The 25,698-nt window shown below is 46.1% G+C and overlaps 1 protein-coding gene across 1 annotated transcript in view; it reads right to left on the reverse strand.

The window, feature by feature from the left end:
• Positions 1-2,005: 2,005 nt before the first annotated feature.
• Positions 2,006-25,698, reverse strand: part of LOC138802622 (mitochondrial ornithine transporter 1-like) — a 57,765-nt gene continuing 34,072 nt past the window's right edge. The window contains exons 4-7 of the mRNA XM_069986125.1: positions 20,992-21,132; positions 4,015-4,181; positions 3,785-3,943; positions 2,006-2,250 (exon numbers count right to left, since the gene is read on the reverse strand). Coding sequence (XP_069842226.1) covers positions 2,123-2,250; positions 3,785-3,943; positions 4,015-4,181; positions 20,992-21,132 — 595 coding nt within the window. The 3' untranslated portion in view covers positions 2,006-2,122. The remainder of the gene's footprint in view (positions 2,251-3,784; positions 3,944-4,014; positions 4,182-20,991; positions 21,133-25,698) is intronic.

Below are 25,698 nucleotides of genomic sequence, written 5' to 3' on the forward strand. Positions count from 1 at the left end.
TCTCTGCCTGAATACTCTGATAACCCCTGACCTCTGCAGGAACTCAGAGAACAGAGGTTATCAGTGCAGGAGTAGCAGAGCTAATTGTTGTTGCTAGTGATTTTTTACATCTAAGGCTATGTTCACACTACGTATATGTCCGGCCGCATATTTTTCGCGGCCGGACATATACGTGTAAAACTCCGGCCGAGATTTACGCAAGTTGCGGCCGGCTACGTACGGTCCGCGAACTTACGCCCGTAAGCTACGTACGCTTCCTGAGCGGCGTACGTAGCGATCTGACAGCGGTATTTTACTGGGATATCTTCGGCTAGCCCCGGACACCCCACAGAACCTTTTGGATCGGCAAATCAAAGTGGAAAAAAGAAGAAATCACCACTCCGTACGGGACCGCATGTTATGCTACGGGCATAAGTTACAGCATTTCCGTCCCGAAACAATGGTCTGGTTCATTTTTTACGGCGCCGCATATGATCCGGGCGTAAGTTCGTATGTAGTGTGAACTGTGCAGCCGTAGATCGTATACTTTCCTTTGTACGCAAACTACGTAAATCTCCAGCCGCTTATTCACGGAGCGTGCTATGGCCGGAACCTAGCCTAAGCCTGTAACCATTACACAGTCACTTTGTCTAGTGCAAATAAAGTTTCACCATTAAAATAGGTGGAGATTCTTTACTGCAAGAGCAGCATGGACATCCTTTTCTTGAGAGCGATAATATATGTCATGGGTACTAGATTTCTGGAGAGGAAACACTGATCAAGATATTTATTTTGATTGCCATACTTGGAATTTGGAAGGAATTCTCTGTGTGTGTCCATCCACCTTGGCAGAGATTTTGCCCTCCTTAAAGGAGAAGTCCGGCCAAAACTATTTTTTTATATGTTATTACTTATGGAAAGTTATACAATTTTCTAATGTAAATTAATTATAGGAAATGGTCATATACTGCTATTTCCCTTAATTTAGTGTATCAGGAAGTGTTAGAATTATCTCTGAAGCAGTGACGTCACGATGAAAGGTGTAGTTGGAGTGTCCAGCAGGGGGCGCTCTCTATACAGAAGTCAATGAGCGGCATGCAAGAGCAGAGAGCGGCGTCCAGATAGTGTGACGAACGGGGCGTGCGAACGGGCGGGCGGGCGAACGAGCGGGCGAGAGTCAGCGGCCGGCCGGATAGTGCGGAGCGGCGCGGGCAGCGGGGAATCAGCAGCGCGATAGTAAGTTTGAAGCCGGGAGGAGGAGGGGGAGCAGCGGGGGGCATGAAAAGCAGCTCCTGTGTGAGCGGCGGCGGCGGAGCGGGTGGTGATAGGGATAGCTAAAGGTACTACTCCTGCAGATAATGCAAAAGGTACTACTTATCCGCAGATAATGGGGGAGTAGTACTTTGTATATGTTCCCAGCACCGAGCAGGGAGGGAGGGGGAGGTACATGGCACCTCTCTCCCTCCCTGCTCGGTGCCCAGCAAATGTATTCATTGAATACATTTATGGGATACTTTGGGGAGCAAGGACACTTGCTCCCCAAAGTATTCCATAAATGTATTCATGAAGTCACAAAAGTACAGTGCATAACATTACATGCACTGTAATTCCTATGGAGTGTCCAGCAGGGGCGCACTATATATAGAAGTCAATGACTTCTATATAAAGAGCGCCCCCTGCTGGACACTCCATAGGAATTACACCTTTCGTCGTGACGTCACTGCTTCAGAGATAATTCAAACACTTCCTGATACACTAAGTAAAGGGAAATAGCAGTATATGAGCATTTCCCATAATTAATGTAGATTAGAAAATTGTATAACTTTCCATAAGTAATAACATATAAAAAAATAATTTTGCCCGGACTTCTCCTTTAAGACAAATACCTTGGGGTAATAGATTGGACTTGATGTACCAATGTCTTTTTTTAAACCCTTACCAAAATAATAATCTGCATTTCAGTTTTTATATAATATATACATAAAAGGAGTAAAAAATAAAAAAAAAAGAAGGATTAAGAACAGTATTTAAATATGTTATTTTATTTAGTCTCCACATATAAAATGGTAGGATCACAAAAACAGAGGTGAGACAATAAGCATAGAAAAACAACTGAGAGGCTGCAGTTACACTGTTTTCTTCATCAGTTCTGATCATGTGACCATTTTGTAAGTGTCCTTTTTGTCATTTCATAGGCCAAGAAGAGAGCAGCATTGGACGGAAAAGCCCTTATGACAGTAGGCATAAGTCCACTGTACAGATTGATGATTCCTGTGTACATAAATGGTAGACTGTAAAGGATGCAGGGTTATTAAGATGAACATTTCATATAATGCTGAACAAACACTTATGCATTTGCAGAAATACTGTCTACAGTGTGCTGAGTCCTCCTGCTGTCTACAGTACAGAACTGCAAGATGAATAACATGAATAACATGAGTACAGATTAGCGTAGGTACTATGAGGCAATAAATTAAGGAGCATTACAAAAAGACTAGAACATAGAGTCTTTCACAAATCCAGCACAAATCTACTCATATATCACCAGGAAGCCCGCTTAGCGTTGGCTCGCCAGCTCTCTGATCCGCACTGGGCTTCCAGCTTCCTGGTACGTCACAACCCAGGGGAAAAGTACCTGTTCAGCCAATCAGCGACTGCAGTGGTGTCCCGCACAAGTCAATACCTAGCTGAGCAGGCATTTCTGAGGCCAGGTCGTCATGTGGAAGAAGCCCGGCGAGGGTCCAGGAGCAGTGATGCAGCAAATGGGGCAGAAAGGGCAAGTAAAGATTCTTTATTATGCTTCCACACCCACCTGCCTTTAGCAGATTTTTCATTTTAACCAGACTTCTCTTTAAAAGACATGTTAAAGGAAACCTGTCATCAGGGACGCGGGCACAGAGAACCTGACCCTTTCAGGCGAGTCCCGCTCCTGGAGCCGGTCCCGGGACGAAGCGATCAGCGCCCTGAAGCCGTGCGCAGGCTGTATGCAAATTACCTGAGATTAGTCCGATGCAGAATGAATGGAGCCGTCATTCTCTATAGGCATCGTACTCACCTTGCACCGTGCACGGGTGCTGATATCTTTGTCCTGGGACCGGCTCCAGGAGCTGCACCGGGGGGGGGGGGGGGGGGGGGGGGGTCGGGCAGTCTCTGTGTCCGCGGTGACAGGATCCCTTTAAGCATAATGGAAAGTATTTGGGGCTGATCATATTAGGTTTGCTCTGGACTGCACCAGTACTTACTGGAAAAACCTAAATAAAAAACTTTTTAAACCCCGTTGCTTTACCGTGCTCTCTCTCAGAATACCTTTTTGATGGTATCCACAGTGTACAGCTACAATGTGATTGTCAAATTCACATCATATTTTGGGGGAACAGACACATCAAAATGGCACTTCATGAACAAGGTTCTTTACATATACAGGCTGGGTTCACACACTGTATACTTCAGGCAGTATTTGGTCCTCAAGTCAGGTCCTCATAGCAACCAAAACCAGGAGTGGATTGAAAACACAGAAAGGCTCTGTTCACACAATGTTGAAATTGAATGGATGGCCGTCATATAACGGTAAATAACTGCCATCATTTCAATATAACAGCCGTTGTTTTAAAATAACAGCAAAAATTTGCCATTAAATGACGGCCATCCACTCAATTACAACATTATGTGAACATAGCCTTTCTGTGTTTTCAATCCACTCCTGGTTTTGGTTGCTATACAGCCTCACAAATACAGCCTCAAATATACATAGTGTGAACCCAGCCATAAAGTGCATACAATGTTCAACAAAAATACCAGCACTCACCTTCTTTCTTCAATATGTGCATCAAGGAGATCAAGAAACCTCCAGAGCGAGATGCTATTGACAAAACTTGAATTCTTGACTTTACAGAGTCCACTGGATATACAGAGAGCCAAAAACAGGCCCCACCTACACCTCCACTTACTGTGACTACAACTGCACCTGTAAATAAACACAACCACGTCTTAGATACAGCCTCATAAGGAACCAAGTCCAGAATTCTTCCCCATTACCTGGCTGATCTCTAGAACTTGGACTTAGAATGCTTCTGCTCAGCTCATAGCCACCAAAAAAGAAGAAGTATCCTGGAATTTCCCGCAGCCATGTGCTGCTGAGTCCACGGTAAAGGCCAAAAACACCTTCTGTTTTCAGGATATCGCAAACAATGGACCAGGGTGTGCTAAGAGGTCATAAGAAACAGTGAACACTGAGAAGGCAGTGTGCAAGTAAGCAAACATCAGATGCCTAAAATACTTTGTAGCTGCAGCTTGTGTAACAAAGCAGTGATAAGACATGAATAAGAAATCACAGGTAAATATGTCCATTAGTCGGCAAACCAGCCTGGTAATGTATAAAATTTAAACAGCCTACAACCCATGGAGATAAACCCTGAGTTTGTCGTGGCCCGGGGTGCTGAGAATGTTATGCAAGAGGTGGGCTCTGTTGTTTGTACTGGGACACTTGTAACGGTGGCCTGGAGTGGTGACACCCACCCCGGGACACTCGGGTACTGGCACTTGAAAGGGTAGCACAGGTGTGGGTGCAAGTGCGGTGACAAAAATAGGACAGAGTCAAGCAATTAACCAGGAATGAACTTTATTCGTAAACTTCAGTTCAATATAGGGAACAATACTCAGAGCTTGACAGGTGCAGGTGATAGCAGTGACTAGAGAGGTAGTAGAGAGAGGTAGGAGTGTGATATGAGTAAGAAGCAGGTATAGGCACAGTCTTGGAGACCTTGTCCAATGTAGTAGTGTACTCTTCCGGGATTAGGGAGAAGAATAGTACAGAGGAAAAATACTCCTACTCACGTATAGATTTACAGTGGTACCTAGGTTTAAGAGTAACTTGGATTGAGAGTGTTTTGCAAGAAGAGCTCCCAGTTTTTCAAAATTGTGGCTTGGTTTAAGAGCATTGCTTTGGTTTAAGAGCTCCCTGTACTGGGTGGGAGGGGGAGTGGCACAATCTCCATATCAGGATATACAGCCCTGTACTCTGACTCAGGAAGTCACCCTCACCTTCCAAATCATAGCAGATCCTTTTCAGGCTAGGGCTTGCATCAGGGGACAGGACTGTGGAGGTAATCTCTTCATAGAGGTAACCCCTCTTTCCCCAGATAGAGAGTGCTCTATTTATGTGCCCACATCTGCCCTGCTCATTCCTTCATGCTCCCTGCAGTCTCTGTCTGCCCTTGTGTTTCCTATCCTATTGCTTTGGTTTAAGAGTGGATTTGGATTACAAGCACAGTCCTGGAACACATTATGCTCGTAATCCAAGGCACCACTGTATGTGTATATTTGACCAGCTACTGCCCAACCAGTTAAGAGAGTACAAGGTTGGTAAATATGAGCCCCAAGGCTTTACAACTGGGCGTAGAAGACTTCCCAGGATAGTCGTGCGAAACCAGTAAGATACGTCAGCTTTCTGCGCTTTGTCTTACAGAGGTTCAGTCCCTTGACTCTTTTGGACTCTCCTGACTAGTAAAGAGAAATCCCTGACGTGGACAAGGGGCTCCCCCCTCTTTTAGGTTTAGCAGTGCATCATAAAGAAAGTCTCTCCCTTATAAGAAATCTGTATCTTGGTCTTTAGGTTTTTATACATATTGATTCTAATGGAGCCGCATCATAGAGGGGCGGAGGTTCCTCCCACTGGGTCAGGGGCGGGCGGCCTCCAGTGCTTCAGCCCAAGCCTAATGGTACAATCAGTGGCGTCACTAGGCATTAATATTCGGGGCCGACGCCCCGAATGAATTCAGCCTAGCCCCCAACAGTGATTCCACCCGCCCCATGTACCACCCGGGCGCTGCTCCAGTGACGTCACCCAGCGGCTGTAGCGGCACCATGCTCCTGCCCCGCCGCGCTCCTTTATCTCAAATATTACGCCATCCAGATGACCTGAACCGCAACACCTTGGTGATTATTGTAACCGCGGGGGACGGGGAAATGGATCAGGTGGGGTAGTGTGTGTGTGTGTGTGTGGATGGGTACAGTTGGGGGTAGTGTGCGTGAAGATAGAGGTCAAGTGGGGTAGTGTGTGTGGAGAGGGGAGGGAGTTGGGGGTAGTGTGCGTGGAGATAGGTGTCAGGTGGGGTAGTGTGTGTGGAGAGTGTAGGGAGTTGGGGCTAGTGTGTGCGTAAAAAGGTCCTTGGTGATTATTGTAACCGCAGGGGACGGGGAAATGGGTCAGGTGGGGTAGTGTGTGTGTGTGGATGTGTACAGTTGGGGGTAGTGTGCGTGAAGATAGAGGTCAGGTGGGGTAGTGTGTGTGGAGATGGGGTCAAATGGGGTAGTGTGTGTGGAGATAGGGGTCAGGTGGGGTAGTGTGTGTGGAGAGGAGAGGGAGTTGGGGGGTAGTGTGTAGATGGGTGGAGTAGTGTGTGGGGATGAGGGTCAGGTGGGGAAGTGTGTGTGGTGGAGGGATTGGGGGGAGTGTGTGGGGATGGGGGTCAGGTGGGGTAGTGTGTGTAAGGATGAGGGTCAGGTGGGGTAGTGTGTGTGGGGATGGGGGTCAGGTAGAGTAGTGTGTGTGAAATCAGCTTCCGCTTGAAGTTCTGCCTGTCCCACTGATTCAGTTTTCTCAAATTCTTTGGGGCGGATTGCACAGCACTTGAGAAAACTCAATGAATCAATGGGACAGGCGGAACTTCAAGTGGAAGTTCCCCTAATAGTGACAGACTACTGGCTGGTACATAGTGACATTTTTTGTTTACTTTACACAAGCAGGGACTTCTCACACAGCATTCCTTTTTACTGACCGGACCCGAACCATTCTCCACGTTGGTAAGTATTGTAGCCCAGGGGTGGGGGGCGCAAATTGCGGGGGGGGGGGGGGGCGTACCCCGGATGTTTTAGGACCCTAGCAACACCCCTGGGTACAATCACTTTAATCTATCCATCAGACGCCCATGAGGGGCAGTGTCAAATGCTTTAGCAAAATCCTAAAAGAAGGTACACTATATGGACAGCCATTCCCCTTTCCAGGCTTTTACTCACCTCTTCATAAAAACATATCAGGTTGGCTTGAAAGCTTCTATCCTTAGTAAAACCATGCTGGTTATCACTTATAATACTAAGCCCCTCAAATAGTTTCCCCACAATGGACGTTAAACTTACCGGTTTATAGTTACCTGGGAAAGATCTAGAGCCCTTTTTGAAGATCGACACTACATTTACCTTACGCCTGTCCCTCAGCACAATACCAGTCACCAAATACTGAATATTTCATACACGGGTAGAGAAATTACAGAACTGAGTTTCCCATGAACTCTGGGTTGTCACCCATCACGTCCTGGAGCTTTGGTTACATTCAGTTTATTTAATTTATCGTGGACCATATGTATAATAATCCAGTTCAGTACATTAGAAGTGTTAGCAGCACTGGCCCCACCCACCCACTGTCCTCTCCCATCCTGCCTCCATCCTCTTTGTTTGTATATACAGCGCTGAGGAACCTATTCGGAAACCTTGTTTGTTTGTTGTTTTGCATTAATATATTTGAAGAATTTTTTAGGGTTTCTTTTGCCATCTATTGCCAAGCACCTTTTTATTGTGAATTGTTGCTGCTCTTATTACCTTTTTACAGGTTTTATTAACCTCTTTGTAATTTTTAAAGGACACAGCTGACCCCCCGATTTGTATTTTTTACTGCCCTTTAATGTAATTTAATAGCCTTTTTTTTTTAATTCCCTCAAACTAAACCACCACACGTTGCCCGTAACAACCGCACATTGCCCGTAACCAACGCACGTTGCCCGTAACAACCGCACGTTGCCCGTAACCACCGCACGTTGCCCGTAACCACCGCACGTTGCCCGTAATCATGCCAGATTGCCCGTAACAACCACACGTTGCCCCTAACCACCGCACGTTGCCCCTAACCACTCCAGGTTGCATGTAATGTAATGTAATGTTGCATGTAATCACAACAGATTACCCGTAACCACCCCAGGTTGCCCGTAATCACGCCAGATTACACTTAACCACCGCACATTGCCCGTAACAACCGCACATTGCCCGTAACAACCGCACGTTGCCCGTAACCACCGCACGTTGCCCGTAACCACCGCACGTTGCCCGTAATCATGCCAGATTGCATGTAACCACCGCACGTTGCCGGTAACCACTGCACGTTGCCCGTAATCATGCCAGATTGCCCGTAACAACCACACGTTGCCTCTAACCACCCCAGGTTGCATGTAATCACAACAGATTACCCGTAACCACCCCAGGTTGCCCATAATCACGCCAGATTACACTTAACCACCGCACGTTGCCCGTAACCACCGCACGTTGCCCGTAATCACGCCAGATTGCACGTAACCACCGCACGTTGCCCCGAACCGCCCCAGGTTGCCTGTAATCACACCAGATTACCCGTAACCACTGCACGTTGCCCCTAATCGCCCCAGGTTGCCCGTAATCACACCAGATTACACGTAACCACCGCACGTTGCCACTGACGGCCGCACGTTGCCACTGACGGCCGCACGTTGCCTCTAACCACCCCAAATTGCCAAAGACCCCCTCCAGATTGCCGTAACCAACCCAAATTACATATAAGCACTTCAGTTTATCCGTAACCAACCCAGATTGTCCGTAACCACCCCACGTTGGCCGTAACCACAGCAGGTTACCTGTAACCACCCCAGATTGTCTGTAACCACCGCAGATTACCCATAACCACCTCCAGATTACCCGTAACCACCTCCAGATTACCCGTAACCACCCCACATTACCTGTAATCTAATTTTTTTATTGTATTTTAGTAACTGCGCTATTCTAATAACTGTTTGTAGCTGCGGTTTTGCTCCAGCAAATTGGCGCTCCTTCCCTTCTGAGCCCGGCTGTGTGCCCATACAGTGGTTTATGCCCACATATGGGGTACCGTTCTACTCAGGAGAACCTACAGATTTTGGGGTACGTTTTCTTTCCTGTTCCTCGTGAAATTTAGAAATTTCCAACTAAAGGAACATATTACTGGAAAAATTCGAGTTTTTTTATTTTTACTGTCTACTTTTGAATACTTTCCTCTAATACCTGTGGGGTCAAAATGGTCACCACACCCCAAGATGAATTCTTTGAGGGGTGTACTTTCCAAAATGGGATGACTTATGGCGAGATTTTACTACGCTGGCACTACAGGTGCACTAAAAAAATGCACCTGGCGCTAAGAAACTTCTTCAGCAAAATCTGCACTGAAAATGCTAATTGGCGCTCCCTTCCTTCTGATCCCTGCTGTGTGCCCATAGAGTGGTTTATACCCACATATGCGGTACCGTTCTACTCACGAGAACCTGCGTTATAAATTTTTGGGTACATTTTCTCTCCTGTTCCTCGTGAAATTGAGAAATTTCAAACTAAACAAACATATTATTGGAAAAATTTGAGTTTTTCTTTTTTACTCTCTACTTTTAAATACCTTCCTCTAATACCTGTGGGGTCAAAATGGTCACCACACCCCAAGATGAATTCTTTGAGGGGTGTACTTTCCTAAATGGGGTGACTTTTGGGGGGGTTCTATTCTGCTGACACTACAGGGGCGCTGCAAACGCACCTGGCGCTCAGAAACTTCTTCGGAAAAATCTGCACTGAAAATGCTAATTGGCGCTCCTTCCCTTCTGAGCCCAGCTGGGTGCCCATACAGTGGTTTATGCCCACATATGGGGTACCATTCTACTCAGGAGAACCTGCGTTACAGATTTTGGCATGCAGCTTCTCCCCTGTTCCTCGTGAAATTGAGAAATTTCCAACTAAACGAACATATTAGTGGAAAAATTCTAGTTTTTCAATTTTACTGTCTTATTTTGAATACTTTCCTCTAATACCTGTGGGGTCAAAATGGTCACCACACCCAAAGATGAATTCCTTGAGGGGTGTACTTTCCAAAATGGGGTGACTTATGGGGGGTTTCTCGTCTGCGGACACTACAGGGGCGCTGCAAACGCTCCTGGCGCTCAGAAACTTCTTCAGAAAAATCTGCATTGAAAAAGCTAATTGGCACTCCTTCCCTTCTAAGCCCGGCTGTGTGGCCATACAGTGGTTTACGCCCACATATGGGGTACCGTTGTATTCAGGAGAACCTGCGTTACAAATTTTGGGGTACTTTTTTTCTCTTGTTCCTCGTGAAATTGAGAAATTTCAAACTAAACAAACATATTATTGGAAAAATTCGTGTTTTTCATTTTTACTGTCTAATTCTGAATACTTTCCTCTAATACCTGTGGGGTCAAAGTGCTCATCCTACCCAAGATGAATTCTTTGAGGGGTGTAGTTTCGAAAATGGGGTGACTTTTGGGGGGATTCTATTCTGCGGACACTACAGGGGCTCTGCAAACGCACCTGGCGCTCAGAAACTTCTTCAGCAAAATCTGCATTAAAAAAGCCAATTGTCGCTCCCTTCCTTCTGAGCCCTGCTGTGTGCCCATACAGTGGTTTACGCCCACATATGGGGTACTGTTGTATTCAGGAAAACCTGCGTTACAAATTTTGTCATGCTTTTTTTCTCATGTTCCTTTTGAAAATGAGAAACTTTAATCTAAACGTTTATATTATTTGAAAATTTTAATTTTCGATTTTTTTACGGCCTAATTGTGAATACTTTCCTCCAGCCCCTGTAGGGTTAAAATGCTCATTATACCCCTAGATTAATTCTTTAAGGTGTCTAGTTTCCAAAATGGGGTCACTTATGGGGGTTTCCAGTATACAAGCCTTCTAAATCCATTTAAAAAAAGAACTGGTCCCTAAAAAAAATCAGTTTTGGAAATTTTCACAAAATGTGATAATTTGCTAATAAATTTCTAAGCCCAGTAACACCCTAAAAAAGTAAAATATGTTTCCAAAATTATGCCAGAATAAAGAGGACATATTGGTAATGTGATTTAGCAACTAATTTATGTGCTATGACTTGCTTTTTTAGAAGCAGAGAATTTCAGAAGTTCATAAAATGCAAAATTTTAAAATTTTTCATGATATTTTGATGTTTTTCACAAAAAATACACAAAGTAGTGACCAAATTTTGCTACTAATATAAAGTGCCATATGTGACGAAAAAACAGTCTCAGAATCGCTAGCATACGTTACAGCATCACTGAGCTATAAGCGCATAAAGTGAGACAGGTCAGATTTTGAAAAATGAGCCTGGTCATTAAGGCCAAAACAGGCTTTAGAGGCAAGGGGTTAAAAGGCAATAGCATTTTAATTTTTTTTTACCTAGAGACCCACATGAGCCCTTATTTTTGCGGCACTAATTGTACTTTGCAAAGACAAGCTTAATTTTTGCATAAAGTACGCTGCCAAATTTTAAAATTTTTTTTTATGTGAGGTGAAATTGAAAAACAAAATGCATTTTTTTAATTTGGGGAGGTTTCGTGTTTACGCCGTTTGCCCTAGGGTAAAACTGACTTGTTATGCATGTTCCTCAAGTAGTTATAATTACAAAGATATATAACTTGTGTAAGTTTTATCTTATTTGATGTCTTTTAAAAAATTAAAACCTTTTTTAAAAAATATATGTTCCTTAAAATTGCTCTATTACCATGCTTATAGCGCTTTTATCCTTTGGTCTATGGGGTGTCATTTTTTGCGCCATGATGTGTTCTTTCTAATTGGTACCTTGATTGCGCATATGCAACTTTTTGATTGCCTTTTATTACAATTTGTCTGGATTTGATGTGACCAATAATGCATTTGATGCTGCAGCTGAAAGCAATAGAATGCAGAGCCGGGAACACCCCGGCTGGGTATAGATGCAGGGATCTCTCCTCTGCAATCACTTGGGGGGGGGGCATTAACCCCACCCCCACTAGACCACCGGGGACCGGAAAAGCAGCTTTTTAAATGCAGCTGGGACCTGGGATCACGGCGGTTCAGAGCGGGGTTGCTGCGCGGCCCCCCTCTGAAATCCCTTAACGACACCAGGGCATACAATTACGCCCTTGATCGTAAGGGGTTAATCCAGGGTAAATGGCCTTTTTAAAATTGTATTTGCCCTCCCAATATTTCTTTGTTTTCTACCCTATAATGGTCACTGTTAACCCAGGTTGGTCACTGGTACCCGTGGACATTGGCAATGTCAATCAGCTCAGCATTTTTAGAAATAACCAGATCCAACAGTTCATCACTTCTTGTAGGCTCCTCCACAAACTGGCCCAGAAAATTATCCTGCATCAGATTAAGAAATTCTCTCCCCTTTGCAGTTTTAGCTTCACCCATTATTACTACTGTCCCCTCCAGGGCAGCCTGCTATTTGTGTATGCAGCTGACCATCAATCACCTCAGTAATGTTTGGGGGGTCTATAGATAAAAACATTTTTTTTATTGTTAACCTAACTCTGTAGTTCTACTCACAATGATTCCACATCCTCACAGTCACCATTTACTATGAAATCTTTTACACTGACATTATAGTTTTTATAGTTTCTAACAAAAAGACATACTCCTCTTCCCTTCTGTCCACCCTGTCCCTTCTGAACAATGTAAATCCCTGAATATTGACAGCCCAGTCATAAGACGAGTCTAGCCATGTCCCAGTCACTCCAATTACAGTGGTACCTCGGTTCTCAAACTGCTTGGAACTCAAACTGTATTTTCAAGGAAAGTTTGCTTTGGTTCTCAAACTCTTGCTCGATTCCCAAACACTTTTCAGGCACCCAGTCTTGAAGTACTCGATATCTGAACATTTTTGCAAGCGTAAATTGTGGGTTGTAAGTGGTGAGTTTAGGACTGGTGAGGCTTCACATACAGTACAGTACTGTATAAGACTGCGGAGTGCATATACAGTACAGTAGTAGTACAGGCAGTGCACCACCATCTCCCATCTGTTACAGTGCTGCTGGGGGGGCACTATACAGTAAAGGATGAGTGAGGATGAGTGAGGAGTACTATAATTGCTGGTTTTGTTGAATGTTTCTTGTGTATAATGTATTGTACAGTATAGTGCTGTTCGGTACTGTAGAGATTAAACCAGGGCTGTGGAGTATGTAAGCCGCAGCTCCGACTCCAACTCCTGAATTTTTTCCAGGACCGACTCAGACTCCTGCTCCTTCATAAATGGCCAGTCATATACCAGGGGAGTTATTTATCACACCGGCTCAGCAGCTTCTTCCTAATGTCCTACATCAGTCATGCCAAACTCTGGCCCGCCATGCCATTATTTTTGGCCTGCCTAACTATTCTCCTGTTTTAAATCTGGCCCGCCGACATTGCAGATTATAATATGGGAGGTCCAAATGGCAGTTTAGACCTCCCAAATTATAATCTTGTAGGCTGCAGGCAGTTTTTTGCCTGGAGCCTAGCAGTATGTGAGCAGCGTCCAGACGCCGGCAACATGGTGACTTCATTGTGCGCATCCAGTGCTGGGCACCTCATGCACCCTCTGTAGCCGCAGAAAGGGTGAGACTATGGGGGAGGGCTGGTAACAATATAGACGGCGGGGGAGGGTTGGCTACTACATAAGAGACTGTGGGAGAGTTCTGGCTTCTACATAAGAGACTATGAGGGAGGGCTTGCTACTATATATGAGACTATTGGGAGGGCTGGCTTCCATATAATATACTATGGGGGAGGGCTGGCTACTATAATAAATAGTAAAAATAAAACTATTAATAAATATCAAGATTGGCCCACTGTGTATTTGAGTTTGACACCCCTATTCTACATGATCCTGGGGCGATTTCTGAGGAAATGAGAAAAGATATAAAGCAGCTTCTCCTGTGTGTGCAGTGGATGCAGCCAGCCTCCAGCCTCCATGTCACTGAACTACTCACAACTAGACTAGATGGAGCAGGTGGTCTTTTCCTGCTGACAATCTTCTAACTTAATATTCACCATACACACAGAAATACTGCTAACAATGCAAGATCCCTGTGATATAGAGGGGGTCACACACAGTGATATACAGGTGTCACTGTGTGTGTGGGGGCACGCCACAGCACACACACAGCCTGCTGCAGCCATAGCGCATACACACACACACACATACACACAGCCTGCTGCAGCCATAACACGCACGCACGCACGCACACACACATACACACAGCTGCAGCCATAAAACACTGAAGAAAAACACCACATTGAGGACAGCGGTTACTGCTACACTACTTATGTCTTCTCCTCCTCCTGATCTATATTACACAGGATATCTTCATATTACACTGCTGCTCATATACAATCATCCAGCATCCAGGAAGAGAACAGCACAGATTTCCCCACACACAATGGACTCTTCCAGCTCAGAAACAAACTGCCAAATAGTGACAGACAACTTTTCCCTGACCACCCTTACCTAATAGGGCCAGTGTCCTATTAGAATGTTGTTCATAATATATAATGATGAGCAAAACATAAAATTCATATCAAAACTCAATTCTTAATTGTTCTAGGATTTTTTTTTTGTTCTAGGTACATTTTTTCCGACTCCAGCCACAACTAGCTCCGACTCCGACTCCACAGCCCTAGATTAAACTGGGCACTTTGCAATGTAATATATGGGTACTGTAGGTAATTATTGGTGGCTGCTGGAACCAATTAAATACATTTACACTATTTCCTATGGGAAGACACTGCTCTGTTCTCAGACTGCAAGGTTCTCAAACTGCCTTCCGGAACCAATTACAGCGACTCTGTACCCACAATCTGACCCCCCCCCAAACCACTTGTACCTTCGGATAGCTGCTTTTAATCCAAGATCTGTCCTGCGGTCCGTTCTGCAGGTAATGCAGTTATTGTCCTAAGAAACTACTTTTAAACTAGCAGCCCCGTGCCCAACGGGAGTATCTGTGCCCTAACTTTGCACCACCCCTCTGTCCCTCCTCCCCACCCTCTTCATAATTAAGAATGCTCCAGGCAGATTGCCTCCTATTCCCCACCTGTGGCAGCCCGGCATATGGGCTGGATCGTTAAGCAGCTGTGCAATGTTCAGCATGGAGAAAATGTTCCAGTGGCATTCCTAATGATGACTGTGCAAAGTTAGGGCAAAGATACTCCCATTTGGCACGGGCTATTTGGCACGGGCTATAAGTTTAAAAGTTCTTTTTTAGGACAATAACTGCATCACCTGCCAAACAGACCCCAGGACAGAACTTGGATTAAAAGCAGCTATCCAAAGGTACAAGTGGTTTTGGGGGGTCAGATTGTGGATACAGAGTCGCTTTAAGTTCTCAATGCCTCAAGCTTCCCTATTTTGCTGGCTAGACTTTGGCATTAGTAAACAAGGTGATTTATTGAAATCCTGTGGATACAATCATTTTCACTGCTCATCTGCAATAAATGGATCTGCTTATCCATTGCTCTTATCCTCCCCCTCCCACCTCAATGTTCTGTCCCCTCTCTAACCTCTCAGCCACTTTATTAAATACTTCATTGTTATAGTGCTTGAAAAGCACTATATTGTAATCCGTATTCTTCTTCTTCTTCTTCTTCCAGCCATTTTTCTGCGCGTAATACAGCCCGAACCGCTTTGTGCACACACTCCGTTCGTTTCGAAGCCCTCGGCGGTGTGTGGTGTGCTATTTTTCGTTTCGATCGGATTTGTCGTTTTTAAGAAATTTACGTTAAACGACCCCAAATTTCCCATAGAAAATAATGGCCCATTGCAAATAATGGCCACACTCTAACCGTAACAGCCAATCACAGCACATATGCAAATAGCTGAAATATAGCAGCCAATAGGAACTCTAAGGTCTCGTCATGCAATGTATCACACCATCCACAGTCACATGTCCACTATTGGCCAATAGAAGATGTAATATATGGAAGGTCCTTAACGATTTTGTCTCCCCGACATGAGTAAGATTGTCATGGTAACCGAGCAATGGTCTTTACCATTATAAGTACTCAGATCGCTCTTAAAGAGCCCAGGTCACCCTTAAAGGAACGCAAGTCGCTCTTAAAGGGACCCAAGTCTCTCTTAAAGGGACGGGAGCCATGTCGCTCTTAAAGGGACCCAAGTCGTTCTTAAAGGTACCCAAGTCGCTCTTAAAGTGGCGGGACCCAAGTCGCTCTTAAAAGGACGGGACCCAAGTCGCTCTTAAAGGGTCCCATGTAGCTCTTAAAAGGGATCCAAGTCGCTCTTAACGGGACGGGACCCAAGTCGCTCTTAACGGGACGGGACCCAAGTCGCTCTTAACGGGACGGGACCCAAGTTGCTCTTAAACGGACGGGACACTCCAAAAGGTATGGGACCCATGTCGCTCTTAAAGAGACCCATGTCGCTAGAGCGACCTGGGTCCCTTTAAGAGCGGCCTGGGTCCCTTTTAAGAGCGACCTGGGTCCTTTTAAGAGCGAAATATGTCCCTTCAAGAGCGACCAAGGTCCCTTTAAGAGCGAAATTGGTCCCTTTAAGAGTAACCTGGGTCCCTTCTAGAGCAAAATATGTCCCTTTAAGAGCGACCTGGGTCCCTTTAAGAGCAAAATATGTTCCTTTAAGAGCGACCTGGGTCCCTTTAAGAGCGAAATTGGTCCCTTTAAGAGCTAAATTGGTCCCATTAAGAGTGAAATTGGTCCATTTAAGAGCGACCTGGGTCCCTTTAAGAGCGAAATATATCCCTTTAAGAGCAACCTGGGTCCCTTTAAGAGTGAAATGGGTCCCTTTAAGAGCAAAATATGTCCATTTAAGAGCGACCTGGCTCCCTTTAAGAGCGAAATATGTCCCTTTAAGAGCGACCTGGGTCCCTTTAAGAGCGAAATATGTCGCTTTAAGAGCAAAATGGGTCCTTTTAAGAGCAACCTGGGTCCCTTTAAGAGCAACCTGGGTCCCTTTAAGAGCAAAATGGGTCCCTTTAAGAGCAAAATGGGTCCCTTTAAGAGCAAAATGGGTCCCTTTAAGAGCAAAATGGGTCCCTTTAAGAGCAAAATGGGTCCCTTTAAGAGCAAAATGGGTCCCTTTAAGAGCAAAATGGGTCCCTTTAAGAGCGACCTGGGTCCCTTTAAGAGCGACCTGGGTCCCTTTAAGAGCTAAATATGTCCCTTTAAGAGCAAAATATGTCCCTTTAAGAGCAAAATATGTCCCTTTAAGAGCAAAATATGTCCCTTTAAGAGCAACATGGGTCCCTTTAAGAGCGACCTGGGTCCCTTTAAGAGCGAAATGGGTCCCTTTAAGCGTGAAATTGGTCCCTTTAAGCGTGAAATTGGTCCCTTTAAGAGCAACATGGGTCCCTTTAAGAGCAACATGGGTCCCTTTAAGAGCGACCTGGGTCCCTTTAAGAGCGACCTGGGTCCCTTTAAGAGCGACCTGGGTCCCTTTAAGAGCGACCTGGGTCCCTTTAAGAGCGACCTGGGTCCCTTTAAGAGCGACCTGGGTCCCTTTAAGAGCGACCTGGGTCCCTTTAAGAGCGACCTGGGTCCCTTTAAGAGCGACCTGGGTCCCTTTAAGAGCGACCTGGGTCCCTTTAAGAGCGACCTGGGTCCCTTTAGGAGCGACCTGGGTCCCTTTAAGAGCGAAATATATCCCTTTAAGAGCAACCTGGGTCCCTTTAAGAGTGAAATGGGTCCCTTTAAGAGCAAAATATGTCCATTTAAGAGCGACCTGGTTCCCTTTAAGAGCGAAATATGTCCCTTTAAGAGCGACCTGGGTCCCTTTAAGAGCGAAATATGTCGCTTTAAGAGCAAAATGGGTCCTTTTAAGAGCAACCTGGGTCCCTTTAAGAGCAACCTGGGTCCCTTTAAGAGCAAAATGGGTCCCTTTAAGAGCAAAATGGGTCCCTTTAAGAGCAAAATGGGTCCCTTTAAGAGCAAAATGGGTCCCTTTAAGAGCAAAATGGGTCCCTTTAAGAGCAAAATGGGTCCCTTTAAGAGCGACCTGGGTCCCTTTAAGAGCGACCTGGGTCCCTTTAAGAGCTAAATATGTCCCTTTAAGAGCAAAATATGTCCCTTTAAGAGCAAAATATGTCCCTTTAAGAGCAACATGGGTCCCTTTAAGAGCAACATGGGTCCCTTTAAGAGCGACCTGGGTCCCTTTAAGAGCGAAATTGGTCCCTTTAAGCGTGAAATTGGTCCCTTTAAGCGTGAAATTGGTCCCTTTAAGAGCAACATGGGTCCCTTTAAGAGCGACCTGGGTCCCTTTAAGAGCGACCTGGGTCCCTTTAAGAGCGACCTGGGTCCCTTTAAGAGCGACCTGGGTCCCTTTAAGAGCGACCTGGGTCCCTTTAAGAGCGACCTGGGTCCCTTTAGGAGCGACCTGGGTCCCTTTAAGAGCGACCTGGGTCCCTTTAAGAGCGACCTGGGTCCCTTTAAGAGCGACCTGGGTCCCTTTAAGAGCGAAATATGTCCCTTTAAGAGCGACCTGGGTCCCTTTAAGAGCGACCTGGGTCCCTTTAAGAGCGACCTGGGTCCCTTTAAGAGCGAAATATGTCCCTTTTAGGGCGAAATATGTCCATTTAAGAGCAAAATGGGTCCTTTTAAGAGTGAAATGGGTCCCTTTAAGCGTGAAGTTGGTCCCTTTAAGAGCTAAATGGGTCCCTTTAACCCCTAGACGACCCTGGACGTAGGGTTACGTCATGGAAGTCTGTCCCCAGACGACCCATGACGTAACCTTACGTCATGGGTGTTATTCCCGCTATGAAGCGCGCTCCGGAGCGGAGCGCGCTTCATAGGAGGTGGGGGCCGGCTGCAGTGAGCAGCCGGGACCTCACCGGTAATGACACGCTGCAGCGATCGCGCTGCCGCGTGTCATTAACCCCTTAAACGCCGCGATCGCGGCGCGACCGCAGCGTTTAAGTGTAAGTGAGAGGGGGAGTCCCCTGTCACTTACCAATCGGGACCCCCGCAGTGTGACTGCGGGGGTCCCGATCGGTAAAACGGACTGCCGGCGGTCTCTCACCTGCCTCCGTGCAGTCCGATCGGCGATCTGCTACACTGAGCCTGCACAGGCAGGCTCAATGAGCAGATCGCCGATAACACTGATCAATGCTATGCCTATGGCAGAGCATTCATCAGTGTATAAATCAAAGTAATGTATGTAGAAGTCCCCCAAAGGGACTTCAAAAGTGTAAAAAAAAAAAAGTTCAAAACACTTTTACACTACCCCAAACCCCTCCCCCAATAAAAGTCTAAATCACCCCCCTTTCCCATTATATAAATAAAACATATAAAAATAAATAAATAGATAAACATATAATATACCATAGCGTGCGTAATTGTCCGATCTATTAAAATATAACAAGCGTCATTGCGACCGGTAAACGGCGTACACGAAAAGAGGGGAAAAAGTGCGCAGATTACCGATTTTATGTTACATTATATATTAAAAAAAATCAATAAAAAGTGATCAAAATGTCCGATCTTCACAAATATGGTATTAATAAAAACTAGAGATCATGGCGGAAAAAATGACACCCCATACAGCCCCGTAGGTGAAAAAATAAAACCGTTATAAGCGTCACAATAAGCCCATTTTATTAATATTTAATTGCCAAAAAAAAGGATTTCATAAAAAAAAAATATATAACATTAGAGAATCTGTGTAACCTGCATATGGTTGTGTTCGGACTGACCTATAGAATAATAGTGTCATGTCGCTGTTACCATATAGTGCATTACGTAGACACAGGAACCCCCCAAACGTTACCATATTGCATTCTTTCTTACGATTTCACCTATTTATATCTTCATAAATAATATATTTGGAATTCCATCATACATGTTATGGTAAAATGAATGACGCCATTACAAAGTACAACTATTCCTGTAACAAATAAGCCCTTACATGGCCTGTAGATAGAAAACTGAGAGTGCTGGAGCTCTTAGAAGGGGAGGAGGGAAAAACGAAAGCACTAAGATCAAAATTTGCGCGGTCCACTGGGTCATTTTGGGCCTGGTCCTCAAAGGGTTAAGAGCGACCTGGGTCCCTTTAAAAGCCATTTGGGTCCCTTTAAGTGCAACGGGGGCCCTTTAAGAGCGACCTGGGGCCCTTTTAGAGTGAAATTGGTCCCTTTAAGAGTGATCTGGGTCCCTTTAAGAGCGAAATGGGTTCCATTAAGAGAGACCTGGGTTCCTTTAAGAGCGACCTGGGTACCTTTAAGAGCAACCTGGGACCCTTTAAGAGTGATCTAGGTACCTTTAAGAGCGACCTGGGTCCCTTCAAGAGCGAAGGGACCCACGTCGCTCTTAAAGTGACCCAGGTCGCTCCTAAAGGGACCCATGTCGCTCTTAAAGGGACGGGAGCCAAGTTGCTCTTAAAGGGATGGGACCCAAGTCGCTCTTAAAGGGACGGCACCCAGGATTAAAGTTAAATGGAAGTCACTGGTAAAGGGGCGCTCTTTTCAAGCACTATGTATTTCCCTGGAAATGCAAATCTAGTTTGAATTGTCCTACCTCCACATGCCTAGTTTAAAAACCTTTCCACCCCTTCTAGGATTCTCTCCCCCAGCACAGTGGACCCCCTTCCATTCAGGTAGAACTCCAGAGAATACAACCTTGGAGGTCCTTCCCTTCAAGTTGAAATCTAGTGCTCTAAAATTATTCTTAATGGACCTCCACCTACCTTTTATTCTGTCAGTGGTTCCCACGTGGACCACGACAGCTGGGTCATCCCCAGCTCCCCCAAGTAATTTGTCCATCCTTTCCACTGCATGCCAAACTGTGACACCAGGGGGACTGCAAACCATTAGGTTAAGGTCGTCTTAGTGAGAAATAATTCTAGCCCCTAGAACCACTAGCTGCCTTGACCTACCTACAATACCATCCCTTCCACTTCTAGTTGGACTGTTCTCCCGGGTGTTAGAAAGAAAAGGATCCACTAGCGTTGCCATCTGAGATTGATGCCCTTGCATCATCACCCAACTTGGCAATTTTGCAGGAGAATTGGCTTCCTTTTCCTGGAACCCTTTCCAGTCCCTCTAACTACATTAACCCAGGGGGAATTCTCACTATGATCTAAACAAATGTATAGAAAGTTGTTGTCATGATGAGAAAACCTATAAAAAAAAAATGGGAAAATGATGTAACTGTAAATAAAAAACAGCTATGATTTAGCATGCTTTGCCATGATACACTAACCTCTTATGAGTTATGCCTTTGTATCCAGAAACTTGCATTTCATGCTGTGTCTGCATACGACACTTCACTAGTTCTGTTGGACAAAGGACCAGTGAGGAGAAGACAGAAGCCAAAGAGCCTGCGGTAGCCTTATGGTAGTCTCTAGAGGAATAAACACACTGTAAGATACTGCCTCACATTACAGTCTAGATTGTTATGGCAAACTAACTATTTCCATTTGATGTACTGTACCAGAAATGTCTCCTTACCTGCTCTTAAAGTATTGGCCACTGTGTGTCTGCCTTTCCTACAATCCACTTGCCTGTTATGGTGTGTTTACACAGAGATTTAGCTGAGAGATCACTTCCTGGCTTTGGCTTCAAAAATCTATCAAATAAATCTCTCTGTGTAAATGCACCATTAGGTTTAGAATGTCTATAGTAAGGTCCTAAGCAAGATGGATTTGTAGAAGCAGGAATAAGAACAGTCAAAGATGTAATGTTAGGTAATGATATTAAAGACTGGACCACTCTTAGAAGGGAATATAAACTAGAGGAGAAACACTGGTTTGACTATGCGAGGTATACAGCGATAGTACGAGGGAACCTAAAAAGATACCAGGGTAATATATGCGAACCGGGCCCAATAATAGGAAAACTTAGAAATGGGACAATATATAAAAATGAGGTTAAAACCCTATATTTACACTTCATGTCGGACTATGAATTAGGTGAGAAGGGGAGGAGGAAATGGGGAATGGAGTTTGGAGAATTGGGTAACGATCAATGGGTAAGGATTCTTAAAGGAATTAAGGAAGTTTCTAGGGCAGGTTCCCATAGAGTTGTTCAATTTAATATTGTCCATCAGCTCTACTACACCCCACTTTTTCTATGTAAAATCAAAAGGTGGGAGGAGGATAAATGCCCAAGGTGTGGTGTAAGCCGGGCCGGTTATGGGCATATGTTGTGGTCGTGTGGGGCTCTGGTCTCCTTTTGGGAACTGGTACACAGAAAAATTATGGATATGTTAAAGATAAAGTTTGAATTAAGTCCAGTGATGGCCGTTTTGGGAGACTCTTCGTCTGTACCATGTAAGAGGAAAAGTAGGAGTAAAATCCAGAGAATGTTATTTTATGCTAGACTTGTGATCGTGAGAGGATGGCTAGCACCGGAAACCCCTAATATAAAACACTGGGAGAACTGTATAGAGAAATTTGAAAAATGCCAATGAGTTTTTTTTTTTTTTCCTCTCTTTGTTTCTTTGGCGGGGGTGGGGGGGGGGGGGGAGGGGGAAAGGGAAGGGAGGGTGGGCACCAAGGGATTGGTTTTGTTGATTAAAGAGGTTAGAGATTTAAAGGTTTTGTGGGGGAGGGTAATAATAGTTAATTTATTGAGATATTAATAAGGTTTATAGACATCCAGATATATATTGTTAATGTGTAAAATTTATATGTTTATGTACCTTATTTGTGATTAAAAATAAAAAATTTTAAAGATAAAAAAAAAAAGCAAGATGGATTACAGGAAGTGGTGGAGCTTAAGAGGGTTATCCAGGATTAGAAAAAAATTTTAACTTTCTTTCAAAAACAGATAAAAACGGATTGCAAAAACGTAGAGTGAACCCAGCCTGGGGTAAAACAAGGTTTCTAAAGATGTCAAAATGCTTACATTTAATAAAAGACATGCATACTGTTTTATCTACATTATATATATGTATTTTCCGGCGTATATGACGACTTTTTAACTCCGAAAAATCTCCTTAGAAGTCATCCTATATACGCTGAGTATAGTCGCTCCATATGGTGGTGGAGCTTAAAGGGAATGTACCATCAGGCCCGGGCTGAAGCACTGGAGGTGGGCCTATCCACCCCCAGTAGGGGGAACCCCCCGCCCCTCTATGATGCGGCTCAATTACAATCAATGAAGTTGCATCATAGAGGGGCTGGGGTTTTCTCCCACTGGGGGTGGGTCGGCCTGCCCCCAGTGCTTCAGCCTGGGCCTGATGGTACATTCACTTTAAAAACGGGCGACCATTATAAAAACAAAACAAAAAAAACTGTTAACTCACCAGTGACCCGTTCCTAGCAGCCGCGCTTCTCCTGTCCCGTTCTAGGCAGTGTAACGTACACTGCCTGCGCCGGAGATACACAAAGCTCTCCCGGGCAGCCGAGCGTCTCATCGGAGAAGGCCCGAGAGGCTGGGCTGCCAGGAGAGCTTCCGGAGAATGATAGAGGCGGCGGAAGTTCCCAAAGCCTCTGTCATTCTCCCGAAGCTCTCCCGACAGCCAAGCGTCTCCGAGCTTCTCCGCTGAGACGCTCGGCTGCCCAGGATAGCTTAGGGGATCTCCGGAGCAGGCAGACACTGCCTGCGCCAGAAACAGGACAGAAGACGCTGGGCTGCTGGGAACGGGTTGCAGGTGAGTTAACTGTTTGTTTTTTTCTTTAGCTGCGCTTAAGCAGCAGGGCTGGGGTCAGGCAGGCGCAGGGGCGCCGCAATCATGAGGCGACCTGAATCGTCTGCCTCAGGCGGCGCCACCAGCTATCTTCATGGGGGCGGCATTCAGTGGCAGATTATAATATGAGCGGTTCGGGCGGCCGCCCACATTATAATCCGCCACTGACTGTACCCAGGGCCGCTTTAACCAGAGGGCACATGGTGCACGTGCACCGGGCCCACTGGTTAAAGGGGCCCCCCCGAGCAGGCCGGCCGTTGCTATGTGCGACCAATGCGGTCGCACAGGGCTCCGGCCACCAGCCTGTCATGGGGGAGCGCCATGGATGGGTAATCTACTTACCCCTCCATGGCGCCCCCTGCAGGGCCCCCCCGTCCGCCGCTGCCCCCGTCCGCTGCTGCTGCGGCGCTTCAGCGCTGCAGCAGCAGCGACACTGACAGAGAGAGAGCCATTGGCTCCCTCCCTGTCAGTCACTCTTGTGGCCGCACTTTCTGCGGTCACAAGAGGCCGCACTCTCCCTCTAGCGGCCGACGTCACTGGAGCGTCGGCGCGAGGGTGAGGGGAGTGCAGCCTCTTGTGACCGCAGGAAGTGCGGCCACAGGAGGGAAGACAAGAGGAACGCGTGGACCCAGGTGAGTAACAGTGTTTGTTTTTTTCAATGTTATATGGGAGGGGGAGCTATATACTATTGGGGAGCACAGGGGGCTATATACTATGGGGGAGCACAGGGGGCTATATACTATGGGGGAGCACAGGGGGCTATATACTATGGGGGGGCACAGGGGGCTATATACTATGGGGGAGCACAGGGGGCTATATACTATGGGGGAGAACAGGGGGCTATATACTATGGGGGAGAACGGGGGCTATATACTATTGGGGAGCACAGGGGGGCTATATACTATGGGGGAGAACGGGGGCTATATACTATTGGGGAGCACAGGGGGGCTATATACTATGGGGAAGAACGGGGGCTATATACTATTGGGGAGCACAGGGGGGCTATATACTATAGGGGAGGACAGGGGGCTATATACTATGGGGGAGCACAGGGGGGCTATATACTATGGGGGAGCACAGGGGAGCTATATACTATGGGGAGCACAGGGGAGCTATATACTATTGGGGAGCACAGGGGGCTATATACTATGGGGGAGAACGGGGGCTATATACTATTGGGGAGCACAGGGGCTATATACTATGGGGGAGCACAGGGGAGCTATATACTTTGGGGGAGCACAGGGGGCTATATACTTTGGGGGAGCACAGGGGGCTATATACTATTGGGGAGCACAGGGGGCTATATACTATGGGGGAGCACAGGGGGCTATATACTATGGGGGAGCACAGGGGGCTATATACTATGGGGGAGCACAGGGGAGCTATATACTATTGGGGAGCACAGGGGAGCTATATACTATTGGGAAGCACAGGGGGCTATATACTATTGGGGAGCACAGGGGAGCTATATACTATGGGGGAGCACAGGGGAGCTATATACTTTGGGGGAGCACAGGGGGCTATATACTATGGGGGAGCACAGGGGGCTATATACTATGGGGGAGCACAGGGGAGCTATATACTATGGGGGAGCACAGGGGGCTATACACTATGGGGGAGAACGGGGGCTATATACTATTGGGGAGCACAGGGGGCTATATACTATGGGGGAGCACAGGGGGCTATATACTATGGGGGAGCACAGGGGAGCTATATACTATGGGGGAGCACAGGGGGCTATACACTATGGGGGAGCACAGGGGAGCTATATACTATTGGGGAGCACAGGGGAGCTATATACTATTGGGAAGCACAGGGGGCTATATACTATTGGGGAGCACAGGGGAGCTATATACTATGGGGGAGCACAGGGGAGCTATATACTTTGGGGGAGCACAGGGGGCTATATACTATGGGGGAGCACAGGGGAGCTATATACTATGGGGGAGCACAGGGGAGCTATATACTATGGGGAGCACAGGGGGCTATATACTACTGGGGAGCACAGGGGGCTATATACTATGGGGGAGCACAGGGGGCTATATACTACGGGGGAGCACAGGGGGTTATATACTATTGGGGAGCACAGGTTAGCTATATACTATTGGGGAGCACAGGGGAGCTATATACTATTGGGGAGCACAGGGGTCTATATACTATGGGGGAGAGCACAGGGGGCTATATATTATGGAGAGCACAGGGGGGCTATATACTATTGAGGGGGAGCACAGGGGGGCTATATACTATTGGGGGAGAGCACAGGGGGGCTATATACTA

Source organism: Dendropsophus ebraccatus, chromosome 10 (genome assembly GCF_027789765.1).
Source record: "Dendropsophus ebraccatus isolate aDenEbr1 chromosome 10, aDenEbr1.pat, whole genome shotgun sequence".
NCBI classification, from domain to species: Eukaryota; Metazoa; Chordata; class Amphibia; order Anura; family Hylidae; genus Dendropsophus; species Dendropsophus ebraccatus.